The following is a 17,026-nucleotide window of genomic DNA, read 5'->3' on the forward strand; positions in this document are numbered from 1 at the left end:
TGGGAGGCAGAGGCAGGTAGAGCTCTGCGTTTGAAGCCAGACTGTTCTACAGAGTGAGTTCCAGGATGGCCAGGGCTAGGCAGAGAGATCTTCTCGGGGGGGGGGGGGGGGAGACAACAAAAAATATTGGAGTTACTAGTAGGTAGGAAAGAGGTGACTTTGTGGTACTACTAAGAATACTTGTTCATTGATCTCCTGACCTTCACACATTTAGACATGCACACATCGTAGCACACGCTCATCACGTGCATGCACATTTGCATGCATACACTCATAAAGAATATGTCTCCTTTGCGCTCAGCACCTCATTGAGAGAGTAGACACAATCATTATCATAGAGCAGAGCTGCTAATGGCTTTCCCTAGATCTCAATATATATCTTGATTGAGGTTAGACAGTTATTTCTTGAGTTGTTCTTTAGGTTTTCTTTTCCCCCATGGGTTTTGTGTGTCGATGTGGCTGGTGTTAATCCTGAACTCCTGGGCTTATGCCACCTCTCTGCCTCAATCAGGCTCCTAGAGAGCTGACTACTTGCATACACCATTGTGTGTGCTTTGACTTTTATGGATTTGTTTCCTCACTTTCTAAAAATGATATGTTTACTTATATTGTGTGTGCTTCCGTGTGGTGTGTGTGTGTGTTTGCATGTATGTTACATACAAGTGTGTATCAAGGCCAGAGATGTCTTCGTTTATTATTTCTTCCTTATAATTTGTTATTTTCCTTTTTAAGAGTTCGTTTGTTTTTATTTTATGTATAGGGGTGTTTTGCCTGCATGTATGTGTGTCTACCTTATGCATGCTGTCTGAGGAGGTCAGGAGAGGTTGCTGAACTCCTTTAAACTACAGACGGCAGGTGGTTCGAGCCAGGCCCAGCCCCCTGCAGGAACAGCAAGCGCTTTTAACTGCCCAGTCTTCTCTGTAGCCCTTTCCTCCTGTCTCTTGAGTCAGTCTTTCTCTGGAGGTCATTGGTGTGACCAAAGTGACTGAGCAGGAAGTTACAGAGCTCCTCCTGTCTCAGGGTCCTCGGCACTGGGAGTACAGCTGCTTTCCCCTGGGCTGAGGTGTTTTGTTTTTGTTTTAGGTGGGTGGTAGGGATCTGAGCTCAGGCCCTTATATTGTGCAGAAAGCACTTTACCAGCTGAGCCCTCTCCTCGGCCCCAAGCATTGCCCTTTGGGGGGGCCTTCTGTTCACTGTAGTCTTTAGTCTGCTCACTGGTTGACGTGAAAGACCTGGTTGCTAATTCTCATTGATGGAAACTAGGGAGTGTGGATGTGCTACATAATAACCTTTGACATGGAGTGAATCCTAAGTGAAATATAAGTATATAATATAAATATTTGCTGTTCATGTAGATATCTTGGGGATGAATAAGAACTAAGGGTTGAGGCTTACTAGTGATGTGTTTGTGTGTCAAGTTGACAAGGGGTCAATTGTACTGGCTAGCTTTGTGTCAACTTGACACAGGCTGGAGTTAACACAGAGAAAGGAGCTTCAGTTAGGGAAGTGCCTCCCTGAGATCCAGCTGCAAGGCATTTTCTCAATTAGTGATCAAGGGGGGAAGTTCCCTTATGGGTGGTACCATCTCTGGGCTGGTAGTCTTGGTTCTATAAGAGAGCAGGCTGAGCAAGCCAGGGGAAGCAAGCCAGTAAAGAACATCCCTCCATGGCTTCTGCATCAGCTCCTGTTTTCTGACCTGNTTGAGTTCCAGTCCTGACTTCCTTGGTGATGGACAGCAATGCGGAAGTGTAAGCTGAATAAACCCTTTCCTCCCCAACTGCTTCTTGGTCATGATGTTTGTGCAAGAATAGAGACCCTAAGACAGTAGATCTCTAGTGACATCTGCAAGGCTGTGATGTGTACAGTGTCTATTCCTATGTAATTAATGAATGGCCTCTTTTTTTTTTTTTTTTTTTTTTTTGAGACAGGATTTCTCTGTATAGCCCTGGCTATCCTGGAACTCACTTTGTAGACCAGGCTGGCCTTGAACTCAGAAATCCGAATGGCCTCATTTTTAACCTGAATTAATTGAAATATCTGTATTTATTATGACATATAACTGAATATTTTCTTAAGCTGTATAAACCTTACACATCTTTTTCAGGTCAAAGGACTGGATGCTATTATTATGGGTCTCCTCATTCTAGATGGTGAATCAGTCTACAGCCTCACTTCAAAGCCCATACTGCTGCTAATGGCACGCATTATCCTAGTGAACATCAGACATAAATTAACAGCGCTCCAGGTAAGGCAAGGGAAGGCTCTGTGGGCATCCCACACAGGTCCCTTTGTGTCTGTGAACGTCAGACTGATGCTGCCTGTGTCCCAGTGTATTTTATTTTCTATATCTTTATTTTATTTTTTTTTTAAAGATTTATTTATTTATTTTATGTAAGCACACTGTAGCTGTCTTCAGACACTCCAGAAGAGGGAGTCAGATCTTGTTATGGATGGTTATGAGCCACCATGTGGTTGCTGGGATTTGAACTCCAGACCTTTGGAAGAGCAGTCAGGTGCTCTTATCCACTGAGCCATCTCACCAGCTCCTATATCTTTATTTTAAAAGTCTTCATGAAATTGTGAGATTAATCTTGTCTACGATGAGATTGTATTGAGGTCCTTCTTTAATAGGAGAGAGAGAGTGAGAATGTGTGTATGTTTTGTGAGTGTGTTCATGTATGAGAGTGTGTGTGTTCATTTGTTGAATCTTAAGCTTCAGTGGTCTGTTACAAATTAGAGCTAATGACACTCAGTGAAAATGGAAGGCATCTCAATCCCTGGGCTCCTGGGTCTTTGTGTGTGTTGCATGTAGTAGAGCATTTGTTGACTCTCTGTTGTGTGCGTTCTTCAGGTCTCATACACAGCAGTGAAGACCAACAATCATGTAGGAAGTTTATAGGCTTTCAGAATGATTCCCTTCGATGTGCAGAAGTCTCAGGTCTAGGTAGAGTTTGTCAGCTGTGAAGTGTGTAGTCTGCATGGTGAATGCTTAGCTCTACTGTGGGTAGTTTGGGAGCAGCCCCAGTCTGTCAGTAGAGGTCCAATATGTGTTCCAATAAAGCTTTGTGGCTGGGCATGGCAGTATATACCTTCAACACTCAGAAGACACAGGCAGGTGGATCTCTGCGTTTGAGGCCAGCCTGGTCTACAGAGTTTGTTCAGGATAGCTAAGACTCTACAGAGAAATCCTGTCTTCAAAAACCCGAAAACCAACCCTGTCTCGAAAACAAAACAAAACAAAACAAAAACCGAAAACCAACAAAAAAATTACTTTTTTTTTTTAAATGGGTATTTTGTCTGTTTATGTGTGCACCATGTGCATGACCAGTGTGTTGGATCTCCGAGACTGGAGTACATGTGTAAATGCAGAGAAGCTGGGGTAGTCTCTGTGATGGGGAAGCTGCAGTATTTTAGAAGCTCAGTGTATTTGTTAAGTGCAGCTGAGCAGGAGTCAGGGTTATTGAACACAGCTGGACGAGAGCCAGGTTTAGCTGATATCAGTAGGAACAGTCTGCAGGGGAGCAGGCTCTCTCTGTAGGGGAGAGGTCTCTGTAGGGGAGCAGGCTCTGCAGGGGGAGTGGTTTTCAGACTGTACACACTGCTGTGGGAGTGCAGGAGAGAGCCACTGTGGTGGACATTTTGCGTACACAGTATCAGTAACCCTCCATGGACCAGGGAAGGCTTTGCCATTTCTCTGAGTCTCACCTGGAGAAGGCCTTGCCATTTTCCATAGCTCTAAGGCTCTGGAGTCCCGGATGTGGCCATGTTTGTGTCAAACAATACACATTCCCTCAGGATTTCACATGTGCCATATGTTAGTGTGCATGCCTGGTCCATGCAGAGACCGGAAGGTTCTTAGACACCGTGTGGGTGCTGGGAGTCAAATCCAGGTCCTCTGGAAGAGCAGCTAGTTCTCTTAATTTTGGAGGAATCTCTCCAAACCCCACCCCCTTTAGTGGGATGATGAAGATTTAGAGTAGCCCGTGTTTTTATAAATTTATTTTGTTTTTAGTTATGTGTCTGTGTGGATCATGCATGTGAGTGCACGTGCTGCAGGAGGCCAGAGGTCATGAGTCCCTCACCTAAGTCCACCTGATATGGGGGTGGGAGCCAAGCTTGAGCGCTCTGTGAGAGCAGCAAACACTCTTAAGTGATGCACAATCCCTTCAGCCCTGTTTGATTCTCTCAATGATGCTATAGTACTGTTTCTCTACTAAATGGTAAAGAGGCATTGCATACTTGTGTAAGTTCATTTCAGCCTTGGAAGTTGTTATTGCAGCATTGATTAGCAAACCCAGGGTCTTGCACCTGTTAGGCAAGCTCTGCCTATGAGTTAGACAGCAGCCCCATCTTAAATTAATTTTTGAGTGAATCAACTCTGAAGTGTGATTTATTTTGTGTGTCTGTCTCTTTAAAGGGTAACCAATGGCTAGTTTACTGACTCTTTGGGGTGGGGATGCTTAGCCATTAGAACTGTGTGATCCTACGACCTTCAGTGTCTGGGCTCAGGCTGAGATGGAGGAGTAGGATGAGGTCAGAGACGAGGAAGTTCCAGGGGACAGAAGAGTTAGAGAAGAGAAGACAGTTGGTGCCAGTGGAGAGAGGAGAAGCTGAGCTGAACCAGAGAAGACATTGTTAGGAGTCAGGAGAAGAACCCAGGAAGAACCCACAAACAAAGTAGCAAAAAGAAAAACATAAAGAAAAACTAAGAAATGTATCCAGTGTTTACTCCGATATTTGTACAGCTGTACATCCCCCAACCCCGTCTACTCAGTCTGTGGACTAGAATTAGTAATGTGTGCATACTGGGTAAGCCTTAATCTTGACATTTAGGCCACAGTTGTCTCTCCTCAGCTGTGTGAACTTAGGCCAGGTAATTTCTCTAGCAGTTTCCTTTCTGTAGAATAGAATGAGAGATGGGTACAGCTCAGCAGTAGAGCACTTGTCTACCTACCATGGTGAGGCCATAGGATTAGTGCCCAGTACTGGGGAAAAAAAAAAAAAATGGAGGAAACTAAGCACAATGGATTCCTGTTTACTGACTCTGCAATGGAGAAGGTTCTTGACTTCTTGGTCAGTCTTGGCTGACTGAAGTACATGCCTTAACAGGAGGGAAGGTGAAGGGACATCTTCTGCAATAACGCCTCAGTTTTCCTGTTCTAAGCTGCTAAAAGGCCTTTGTAGTTCCCAGCAGAGCTGAAGGGAAAGCTATCAATTGTTGGTTCTACACTCCTCCCTACAGAGTTAAAATCACAGAATGATTTTAAAGAGCTCAGCACCTTAGGTCATATGTTTTCTTAACAGTGCAGCCTTTTGACTGGGGGCAACTGAAGGGCCTTGTCTAGGAGGGGAGGCCTGGCTCATCTTCCATTATGGCAGATAAAGGGAGGGAGTGAAAGAAGGCTGACTTCATGAGCCTCAGTGACTAGGAAGAGGAAAAGTGAGGGAACTCAGTTAAAATGATTTGAAACTTCCTTCCTCTTAGATACCTCATCCGTGGACTGAGAAGCAGTATTAGAAATGAAAAAGGAGTCCTTTGTGAAGTCAGAAATTCATCTGTGGCTTCAGTTGTCAGCTGTGTGGAGCTGATTGGAAGGGGGTCCCTCTCCCTTTGTGGTAGACAAGTGGACCTAAGGCCAGGAATGTGCTAGGACAGGGTTCTGGTGTTTCTCCAGCCCTCCTCACTGTGTAGCCCACGCTGGCCTTGAACTAAGTTGTCTAGCAGGCCCTGAACTCACTGTGTAGCCCAGGCTGGCCTTGAACTAAGTTGTCCAGCAGGCCCTGAACTCATTGTGTAGTCCAGGCTGGACTTGAACTAAGTTGCTCAGCAGCCTTGAACTCACCGTGTAGCTCAGGCTGGCCTTGAATTTTGATCCTTCTGTTTCAGTCTCCTAAGAGTTCAGATCTGTTATACTAGATTTGTGAGAAACACATTCCTTAATCAGATAAGATATTAGGTTCAAGTAAAAAAATGTTTTTGATAACTAAGTCTTGCTACAAAAATGGGAAAAATGGTTTCTTAAGAATTCATGTAATATAGTTCAGGGTAACAGTTTATTTTATTTTATTTTATTTTATTTACTTAAAGGTGGGATCCATGATTAACTAACTTAGATGGCCCAGTATATAGTCATACTTTATATTTTAATAACCCCTTTAAAATATGTATTATGACTTGTATAGTATAGACATGAGTACGTACAGAAGAATATCTGTGTGTTGTGACCTTTTCTAGAGGGAGGTGAGGGTGGGCAGTGGAACAGAGACTGTGTTACCAGGGGGTCTGCACAGTGCGTTGTGTGTTTAAATGTGTGCTTTTAGAGGTCAGTGTTCGGGGTCTTCCTTCAATGTTAATTTTTGTTTTTGTTTTTTTTGTTTTTTGTTTTTGAGACAGGGTCTGTCTGTGTAGCTCTAAATGTCTTGGAATTCACCAAGGCCTTAAACTCAGAGACCCACCTGCCTCCTTGAGTGTGCCTGGCTTTTCCGTTTAATTTTTGAAACACAGTCTTTCACTGAATCTGGCCTATTGATTCGACTGGGTTGGCCAGTGAGATCCAGGCATCCATTTACCCCCACGCACCCACCAGTATTGAGGATGCAAATGTGAATTAATACTGTTCCGGCTTCTTGTTCTGTCGCTGTGTACGTAATCTCCTCCTTTCCTCCCTGGCCCTGTCTCTCCCTCCCCCCTCGTGTGTGTGTGTGTGTGTGTGTGTGTGTGTGTGTGTGTGTGTGTGAATCTGATACTCCCTGTTTCTGCTAGGCTTGCTGGCCACTGAGCTCCTGAGCTCCTCTTCTCTGTGACGCCCAGTTCTGAATTACAGTCACTGGTGATTTTTTTTAATGTGGGTGATGGTGATTTGGCCTCAAGGGGTCTCATGTCCGTGCAGCAACTGCTCTTACCCACCAAGCCATCCCCTTGTTGTCTTTTCTTAATGAAGAGGCATTGGCCACGCAAAAACAAATAGGAGTGAATAGAGAAAAAGCTGCTGTGTGCTCAATGGGTGCCTGTGTTGTGGAGGGAGTGGGGTGCCATGGCAGAGCAGGATGCTGCTTGTCATAGTCATTATAGGGAGATGCTAAGTCTGAGGCAGCTTCAGGAAGCCTGTGGCTAAAGAGGACATGGCGCAGGGTTATTATATGTAAGAACACTGTCTCTGTCTTCAGACACCCCAGAAGAGGGTGTCAGATCCCATTACAGATGGTTGTGATCTACCATGTGGTTGCTGGGAATTGAACTCAGGACCTCTGGAAGAGCATTCAGTGCTCTTAACCGCTGAGCCATCTCTCCTGGGACTGGATCCTGGAGGTTTTGATCCTGGTGAGAACATGCATGGATGATTAAGCGTATTAAGGAGTAAGTTTCTTAGCTGGGCGTGGTGGCGCACGCCTTTAATCCCAGCACTTGGGAGGCAGAGGCAGGCGGATTTCTGAGTTCGTGGACAGCCAGGGCTACAAAGAGAAACCCTGTCTCGAAAAAAACCAAAAAAAAAAAAAAAAAAAAAAAAAAAGAAATAAGTTTCTTGAGTGTGAAAATATTCCAAAAATTAGTCTCAGTTAATGTAACTTTTTTCTGTAAGTGTTACTTAATTTCAGCTTCATGGTACTTTTTTCTAGAGCTTGCCATGGTGGACTTTGAGATATGTGAATATTCACCAACAGTTGCTTGAGGAGCGATCACCTCAGCTTTTTGCTCTTGCCAAAAACTGTATTGATCAAGGTATGTAGCAGATTTAAAATTTCCTTATTCACTCATTATTGTATATGTGTTGTAAATACATGTGTGCCTGTGACATGTTCATGGAGGTCAGAGGACAGCTTTGGAGTAGTCACTCCTCTTCCACCTTTTGTGGAAGCTGGGAGTCAAACTCAGGCTGCCGGGCTCCCACAGTGAGCGTCTTTACCTGAGCCATCTTGATCTTGCTGGCCTGCTGGCTTGTTTTGGATTCAGGTTTTGCTGTGTAGACCTGGCTGGCCTAGAATTCACTGTGTTTTTCTAGGTTGGCCTCAGACTCATAATCCTCCTGCTTTAGTTGCCATTATAGGTGTCCACTTAGAAGATTTTTATTTATTTATATTAGATATTTTCTTTATTTACATTTCAAATGTTATCCCTTTTCCTGGTTTCCCCTCTGAAAACCCCCTATGCCCTACCCCACCACGTTTAGAAGATTTTTGTTTGATATGCATGCATTCCATTTTAATTTCCTGTCTGAGAGGTTTCACTTGAATGGATCCTTTGACTCACAGTTATGGCTTCCTGTTGTAACTTATTTCTTTTTCTTCTGGATGGGTTCCGCCATGACCACCTAGGTGCCAAGTACTGAGAACTGAATCTCTTCCTCTCGTTTTCTGTGGTGGTGAGGACCAAGGCCAGGGCCTCACCCATGTAGGTGGGTGCTTTCCCTCCCAGCAGCAGCTCCTGCTCACTTTTTTGGCCTTTTGAGTTTTACAGCATACAATGCCAGGCATGGTGGTACACACCTTTAGTTCCAGCACTTGATACCACAGGCAGGGAGAGTTCTGGAAGTTTAAGAGCAGCTTGATCTGTGTTAGTGTGTTTATACAGTTAGACCCTGTCTCCCCTCCCACCTCTTCCCTGAGACAGGGTTTCTCTGTATAGCCCTGGCTGACCTGGAACTCACTCTGTAGACCAGGCTGGCCTCGAACTCAGAGGTCCTTTTGCCTCTACTTCCTGAGTGCTGAGATCAAAGGTGTGCGGCACCATCCCCCGGCTATCTATGACCCCATCTTTAAAAAATAACAAGGAGGATCAGTTTTGTTTTTATGTCTGTCTGTCTGTCTGTCTATAGAAGGGGTCTTACTATATAGACCTGACTGGTCTCAAACACAGAGATCTGCCGCCCTCTGCCTTCTGAGTAATGGAATAAAGTATTGGAATTAAATGGCATGTGTGCTACCATGCCCAGTAGGCTACTATTATTTTTTATCACAAATTACTTAAAGGTATTATAATATTTTCTACTGTTTTTTAGTGTAAGAAACTGTGGCCGCCTGCAGCCACACTAACTGGGTTCCTGAGTGGGAGGCAGGAGCTATATGGGAGAAAACAGCAAGAGAAATAATGGATGCCAAGACATGATTTTCTGTTCAAGGCTTCTTAAATTTTACTAAGAGTCTGCGCTTATAAAGAGGGGAGGCCCATCCCCCGCCAATCCATTCTTGGTGCTGTCCTACAGGTGCGAGCCTATAGGCGGATCTACAGGATGCTGTCTCTGGAATATCTCAAGAGTCTCTCAGCAGGTAGCAGTGTCTTGGAGAAGAGCAGTGGCAGCTGACAGAACAATAGAGCCATCTAAGTCTGAAGGTTCCACTCCAGGTGGTCTCAGGCTCAGTGGCAGCAAGGTCAAAGTCAGCCTGTTTCAAGGCTGGGGGAGGCAACAAGAAATCTTATTGGAAACAAATATAAACATCATTTATTAGCATTTTTAAGAGGCTTAACTAGAGCTAGAGTAAACTGTTCTAAATTTTACCTGGATTAGGAAATTATTCTTTTTCCTTTGAAGAACCAGAAGGAAAGCTTAATTTTAAAGACATTTGGTAGAACATGTTTTCCTGAGGATGGTAGCAGAAGCCACTTTTGCATTTGCCTTATTGTTTTAATAGTTTATAACATTAAACAGAAAGTGTACTAAAATGTGTGTGTGTGTGTGTGTGTGTGTGTGTGTGTGAGAGAGAGAGAGAGAGAGAGAGAGAGATTTCCCAGAGTCACAAAGCAGATAAGCTTCCTGCTGTTCTTGCTGCCCTAGGAAAGCCTTGGAGGAGAGGAGGCGTTGGGCACCTCCACACTTGTGTCCAGGCTCCCTTTGCTTGTAGAATGGATTTTCTCACAGAAATTGTCAAATAGAGCTGGAGAGATGCTCAGTGCTCTTCCAGGGGGTCTGAACTGATTCTAGTGCACGATGGCAGCTCACAGGAGAGCCGATATTCTCTTCTGGTCTCTACAGACATCTACTTTGATGTGCATAGAATCACACACCTGTATGTATATTAAAATGAAAAATAAAATCATAATTACCAAACCAAATCTCTTAGTGTAAAGGAGTATTTGAATACAAATGTACTTGAGGTTAGTAATGAATTTCTGATTTATAAAGCTGGGGTTTGATTTTGGCTGTGCCTGGTTCCTTTGACATCCCGAGGATAGTGCAGTGTGATTGTGTGTGTTCAGTAGGGAGTCAAGAGAACGGTGGTTCCTATAGCTCTGGTGGAGGCACAGTGATCTGTCTGTAAATGAGGCAGCACACAGTGAAGACATAGTGAACTGCAGGAGTCTGGATTTGCTTTTGGAGTGTGTTACTTTCAAGGGTTTATCTATACATTAAAGTAGGCTAGCACAGAGTGGGAAGGATTGTAGTATATGTAGTAATTTCACTCAACTAGGTGATTGGTTCAAATTAATTTCCCAACTTTTGTTTTATTTTGGATAGAAATATGTAAGCATTTGCTAATTTAATGATTTAAAAGGAAATATAGTCAGTATAAAAATTGGCTTCTTTGTATGTTTGTACCAAGTCTTTGGATTTTGAGAATTTTTAGGTAGTGACAGCATGTGGATGTTGACACAGAAAGTAAAGCCACAGGAGGTTAAGTGTTTTGTGTCAACAGTTACTCTGCCCTGAGAGAGAGAGAGAGAGAGAGAGAGAGAGAGAGAGAGAGAGAGAGAGAGAGAGAGAGAGCGCGAGCGCGAGCAGATGGTGTGGACCTGCTGAACCAGCCATTCATGGGCTGAAGCAGGATAATCTGTTGAGCCCCAAATTCTGTTTGAACTAGGACAACATAGTGAGCTCCTGCCTTAAAATAGCAACCCCAAACCAGTTAATTTGCTTTTCTGTACAATAATACATATCAGATGCATCCAATTTACTTTTAAAGTTTATTTTGATTTACTTTTTAATGTGTGGGAGTTTTACCTACATGTATTTATGTTTGTGACCCACATGTGTAAGGTGGCCTCACAGGCCAGAAGAGGGCACGGTATCCCCTAGAACTGGAGTTAAATGGTAGTGAGCTGCCATGAGGGACCTGGGAAATTGGACATGGGCCCTTTGGAAGAGCAGCCAGTGCTCTTAACCCCGACCATATTTTTTTTAGGTAACAAAATTGAACAAGTTACTTTTTTTTTCAGTCCTTGACTTTCGTGTTTCTCCTTGGAGCCTAGAGAAGAGTAGTAAGTAGCGCCTCTGGGTGACATGGGTGACAGCAGCAGACACCTGGTTGAGCTAGCAGATATGAGGGAGAAGTCGTGGTGTTATTCTGGGAGTGCTTGCCTTCCGTCTCCATAAAGGTCCATCTGAGTCAGTGGAATCACTGTAGAAGTTACGGGAAGGCGGGTCCTACATTAATGCTGTATGTGTGGCCTTCAGTGTCCTCACGAGTGTTGCTTAGGTGTGACATCCTCTTCAGAATGGAGGGGAGGTGGAGCTTGGAGAAACGAGGACACAGTACCTATTTCGTAGGCAGTGTGTTGTCTTCTGTTTTTAGCAAGTGAGAACTATGTAAACTTGGTCTTTCCTGGTTTATGCCACCACATAGTTTTGAAATGAAGTGAGGTTACTCTGTAAAAGACCTGTGCAAGGGAACAGCCTCGCAGTTCATGAAGCCGGACAAAGGTTTGCAAGCCAGGGAGGGGTGCATTGACTGTCATTGATGGTGATGGGAGCCAAGGTGGTTTTCCTGGAGGACAAGGAAGGCATTTGGAAGAGAGTGCTATGAGAACCCAGTCCACTGTTGAATTTTATATAATGACAGTTGCATTGACCTCCAAAGGCTGTTGTACAGTTTCTTACACGTCACTGTGCTTTTGTGGAAAATTGATTATTGAAAAGGAAGGCCGGGTGTTGTTACTAGGAGTTTTGTTTTTAAAGCAAACCTAATTTGGTAGAATTTTGATAAAGTTATATTTATTCCTCTTTCACATTGTCCCATATTAATACGCCTGTATTTATTGCTACATCTGTAATATATCTTAGTGACTAATCTTGGTAAGGGGTGGCCTTCATTATTAGGGAAAAACCTCTAAAAACCCTATGATCCTTTAAAAGGTTGGAACCATATTGTGTGCTTTAGAGGGAATTTTTCTTTCTAGAAGTTATATTTCTATTAGTTAAAATTCAGTTCAAAAGCAGGAATGGTCAACTGAGGTAGTTGGAAATCTGTCTGTAGGTAACTCATACCCTCAGTGGCCTATGGTGTTTCTGTAGTGGGTTTGAGCACATCATTTGCTTTGCCCTGCCACCAAGAATTTTTATGTTGTTCTTTTAGGCTAATCAACATTTTTTACTTTATCTTGTCACAAATTGGTGACTTTACATAATTAGACATTTTAGCTATGTCTGAAGTGGTCTGTAATATTTCATAAATAATCTTATTTAAAAAATATTTTGGGGGCTGGAGAGATGACTCAGTGGTTAAGAGCACTGACTGCTCTTCCAGAGGTCCTGAGTTCAAGCCCTAGGAACCATATTCCAGATGGTTGTGGTGGCTCACAACCATCTGTAATGGGCATCTGATACCGTCTTCTGCTGTGTCTGAACACAGTGACAGTGTACCCACATATGTGAAATAAATGTGGCCAGAGCAAGTGGGGCCGGAACAAATGGGGCCGAGGGGGGATATTTTGTTCTGGAGGATATTATATTTGAAATATTGCCCTTGAAGGATCATCAGAAGTTGTCAGGAACTTTTCAGCTTGTGAGACATATGGAAGGGTTTTATGAAGAGCTGAGATCTTCTTACCCGTGCCCAGGGGTGCTACTTCAGTGAGGTGGATAGAGCCTGTCACCGCGCGCGTCAGCACGACTTCGCTAGGCACGTCACATTTATGAAAGGACTAGGTTGGAACCGTGAGACATACATATGTTCCTCAGCACAGTGTGAGGCATTCTTTGGGATGCTGGACTAGATGGACCACAGTTCTGCAGTTGCCTGTTGGATGGGATACTCAAGTGCATTGCATGGAGTGTGTGAGGTGGAATAGTGCAGTTTGAGCTCATGAAGACACTGTCTAAGAAGAAAAATGTAGTGTCTTCTCCTTGCAGCTGTGTGATCCTGGGGTTAGGGTGTTCTCACAGCCAAAGACTGATGTATTCAGTGATAAAATTTCTTTTTGATATTTTGGAATGAGTGTTACTAAATATACCATGTAACACAGCATTAAAAAAAAATCTCTTGGGAAGATATTTTGCATTTAGCTCGTGTTTTAAATGTATGGGTTGACATTTTGTCTAGAAGGTCATGAGTATGAATGGCAACAGAGAACTTACATAGTAGTAATAGTAAGTATATTTCTATTGATTAAGATGCTCCTCTTTTATTTAAGCCTACCAGAGTCTACCAGAGCTGAAACCCTTTTTTACAGTTGACTCATCTGTCAGCTAGCTGGTTCTTGAATCCTGTTAGTTCTTCCCCAAGGGTTCCATGTCTGTCTCCCTTTCCATTCCTGCACCCATGTCCTTGTCTGAAATCTTTGGGAAGGCCCTGTAGAGACCATCCTGCCTAGCTAACTAGCTAACTCATTTGACAGAGTCAAGTTGACTGACATACAGGCGCATACTCTGTAGGAACAGGAGAGAAACCTCTGTCCCCCAGGGGACAGCAGAATGATGGGCTGGGCTTCCTAGCTTCACAGCTTCCTTCAAGTGCCTTTATCCCGAGCCGCCTCAGCTGGTTTGCATATATCTCAAGTGTTCTTTCCTGTGTACTGTTTCTAAATCTGCATCTCGGTGTAGAGCAGAGCACAGCTGCAGACGTTTCTTTGTGTTTTTCATGCTTTATCATGTTAGACTCACTTTCTTGTGGGAAGGTGCCTGCCCTTGGGAATAATCAGTTCTTTCTCTCTGCATTTCACTCGTGGAAGTTCTATACATTGTTAGTAGCTTAAGTAACATTACACAGTTTCCCTTTGAATGGTTTTAGGACCTTGCAGCTTTTGCATTGTACTAGAAGTTCTAAATAGTTCCATGCCTGAGCCTCATTAAAAGCTGTTGCTTAAAGAGGCCACCTTCCCACTTTGCAGGCCTGACAGGTGTGTTCTTTTTGGAAGTTTGGAAGACTGTAGTTGGGGATTGTGGTCTTCCACCCTTTTCTTTTTGTCCTGGGGGATAGTGTTTTCCCTTCTGTTCCTACAGTGTGTGTGTGTGTGTGTGTGTGTGTGTGTGTGCGTGCGCGCGCGCCCGCCCGCCGCTAGCATATAAAACTGAAAAGTCGCCGGGCGCGGTGGCACACGCCTGTAGTCCCAGCTACTCGGGAGGCTGAGACAGGAGGATCACTTGAGTTCAGGAGTTCTGAGCTGTAGTGCGCTATGTCGATCGGGTGTCCACACTAAGTTCGGCATCAATATGGTGACCTCCCGGGAGCGGGGGACCACCAGGTTGCCTAAGGAGGGGGGAACCGGCCCAGGTCGGAAATGGAGCAGGTCAAAACTCCCGTGCTGATCAGTAGTGGGTTCGCGCCTGTGATTAGCCACTGCACTCCAGCCTGGGCAACATAGCGAGACCCCGTCTCTAAAAAGAAAAAAAGAAGAAAAAAAAAAAAAAAGAAAACTGAAAAGTCAAACAGCTTAGCACTTACTCCATTGAACGAAGGGATCTTGGTGATGAGCTCCCCCTTTCCTTTGCTTGGAAATCTTTTTCAGCTCTCTTTTGGGACCTGTGGTTGAACAGGGTTCAGGGCAGTGCCGTCATGCAACCCTCCTGCTGTCTCCCAGTCTGAATTGCTGGGCTTGGGGGCATATCATATCAAAAAATAAAAAATAAAAAAATAAGACTATTAATATCCCACACTACGTCGGATACCTGAGGGCAGCATGGCTCCAGTGGGGTGTTCTCAACTTGCGGGTCTCTCTGGTCCAGAGCTGCCGAAATGACTTGCTAAGTTCCCTTGGCTGGTTGTTGCCTCGCCAGCCCCATGCAATGACCATCCACCGAGCAATCAGCTGCCACAACACCCAGCAACACAGTTGAAACAAAACTCTAGAAGCTTATAATTAATCAGTCAGATTTATATATCAATAAATTCTCAATTCACAGGATGCCCACACAATAAATTCAGAGCCAGTTGATAATGGTACAAGCTGCCCACCTAGATTAGATAAGTTATCCCATTTATTCTATCCCTATATGATAGTGAATCTACCTGTGCCTGTGGCTATTTAAAACCACGTGGATTCTAAATCCTGCTCGTCCCCCTCCATCTCGCTTCCTCATGTACCCTCTTTTTCTCTCCCTCCCTCTTCTCAACTCTTCACTCCACCTCCCCTTTCCCTGTCCAATCACAGGCCTCCTGCTACACTAATATTTTAATATAATTGGACAGGGAAAATCCTGTGACACTGGAATTCCAGCTCTACTTCCCCATACTGATGTTAGAGGGATGTGCACATGGCATGGGTCCTGCAGCTCTGACTAGGGGTAGCAGGCCTGGTAGCAGTGAAGCAACAGACACATGCGCAGTCAGAGTGGGCACCGGTGGGACCGGCAGGAGTCTCTACCTCAGCAACACAGAATCTCAGCCTGCATTAGGTACAGAACGGAGGGGGGTAAACTGGTCTCTGTACGAGGTCTCTGTAGGTGAGCAGTCTGAGGCTGTAAACACCAACCGGGGAAGTGGTCAGCCTTTGCACACACTGATTCTCTGACTCCTACTGAGAGCTTTGCTTCCTTTCTTAAGCTTGGCCCATAGGGGAAACAGCTTTGTCAATAGTCCCATGGGCCTGCGGCTTCCACTGGACATGGCTGTAGCCAGGCGTCAGGACTTCACTCTGGGCTTGCTCTACTCCCTTCACCAGCTTAGCATTTTTTTTTTTTTTTTTTTTTTTTTTTTTTTTTTTTTTTTTTTTTTTTTTTTTGTGATTGATTGCTAGGGATCTGAGCTCCAATCCTCCCTTGTGCGTATTTTCTAGCTTTTAATTTCTTTGATTTCTTGAAGCTTATTAACATTTCAGGTATATGGTACTATGTGTCTCTTACTGATTTGCTAGGGTCCCAGACGGTTATATATCTGACGGCAATGGTTAGACACTCGGGAATGATGGGCAGAACAAAGGAGATGAAAGAAAGAAAAGAGGCCTCCACTAAGAGCAATCAGGATGATGAGGTCCAGCCTTTGCAGGGGTTGGTTTGCTATGGAGAAACGTGGATGAAATGTCCTAAGGTGCTTTCAAAGTGAGGACTTCCTGTTGTATGCCCATGTGTCTCCTGAGGCAAGGCAGAGCCTGTGGACTCTCCCTCTTTAACTCACTGCAGAGAACCTCTCAGGGCTGGCACTGAGAAAACCCCTTCTCTGTCTTTCAGACCCACTCTAAGTTCAGCTCACAGCAGGATGAAGGTGAGTCTGGTTTTGTAGCTTCGAAGACTGACAGGCAGATCTTTAGGTGAATGGCCTGGGCTTCTGTCATGCCTCTGCATTCTGGCCTTCTCCCACCTATGACCTTAGGGCCTCACTGCTAGGTGGGCAGGGCAGTACCATGGAGCTGTGTTCTCTACCATGGTCAGTAATGCTTTAGGTGGAGATAACGCCCTCCTCAAAGGCAGGATTGTGAGGACTTAGGTACTCACTGAGAGTCCCCAGTGCTAAGCACATAGCTGTTTAGTGAATAGAACTTCTCCTTCAGCTTGGATGTTGGAACATCATCACCAGTGTTAGGACATTGAAGTACACCTCCCATTTACATTCATTCTTACAGACTGCTTTGTGAAATGTTGATAAGGCCATTACTGAAAATAGTTTAACAAACAGCTTGTCAGAAATGTCGTAGAGAACTCTGTTGCAGGGAACCAGTTGGATGGATGTCTGCTGCATGAGAAGCCCTAAACCCTGGTGTATCTGATAGTGCTATGCTCTTTACTCTAGACAGTTAATTTTGATAATCATTTTATCTCACATGTTTTGTTGCTAGGCTATTGTCTTCTCTTATTTTACTTAGTTTAAAATTTAAAAAATATGTTACATTAATTGTGTGTGTGTGTGTGTGTGTGTGTGTGTGTGAGAGAGAGAGAGAGAGAGA

At 44.2% G+C, this 17,026-nt stretch overlaps 1 protein-coding gene across 1 annotated transcript in view; it reads left to right on the forward strand.

The window, feature by feature from the left end:
* The window catches only part of Ttc27 (tetratricopeptide repeat domain 27), a 136,542-nt gene that overhangs the window by 4,164 nt on the left and 115,352 nt on the right, over positions 1–17,026 (forward strand). Inside the window, exons 3-5 of the mRNA XM_029531208.1 lie at positions 1,084–1,090; positions 2,105–2,245; positions 7,618–7,720. Coding sequence (XP_029387068.1) covers positions 1,084–1,090; positions 2,105–2,245; positions 7,618–7,720 — 251 coding nt within the window. The remainder of the gene's footprint in view (positions 1–1,083; positions 1,091–2,104; positions 2,246–7,617; positions 7,721–17,026) is intronic.

This window comes from Mus pahari, chromosome 18, assembly GCF_900095145.1.
Source record: "Mus pahari chromosome 18, PAHARI_EIJ_v1.1, whole genome shotgun sequence".
Classification (NCBI taxonomy): domain Eukaryota; kingdom Metazoa; phylum Chordata; class Mammalia; order Rodentia; family Muridae; genus Mus; species Mus pahari.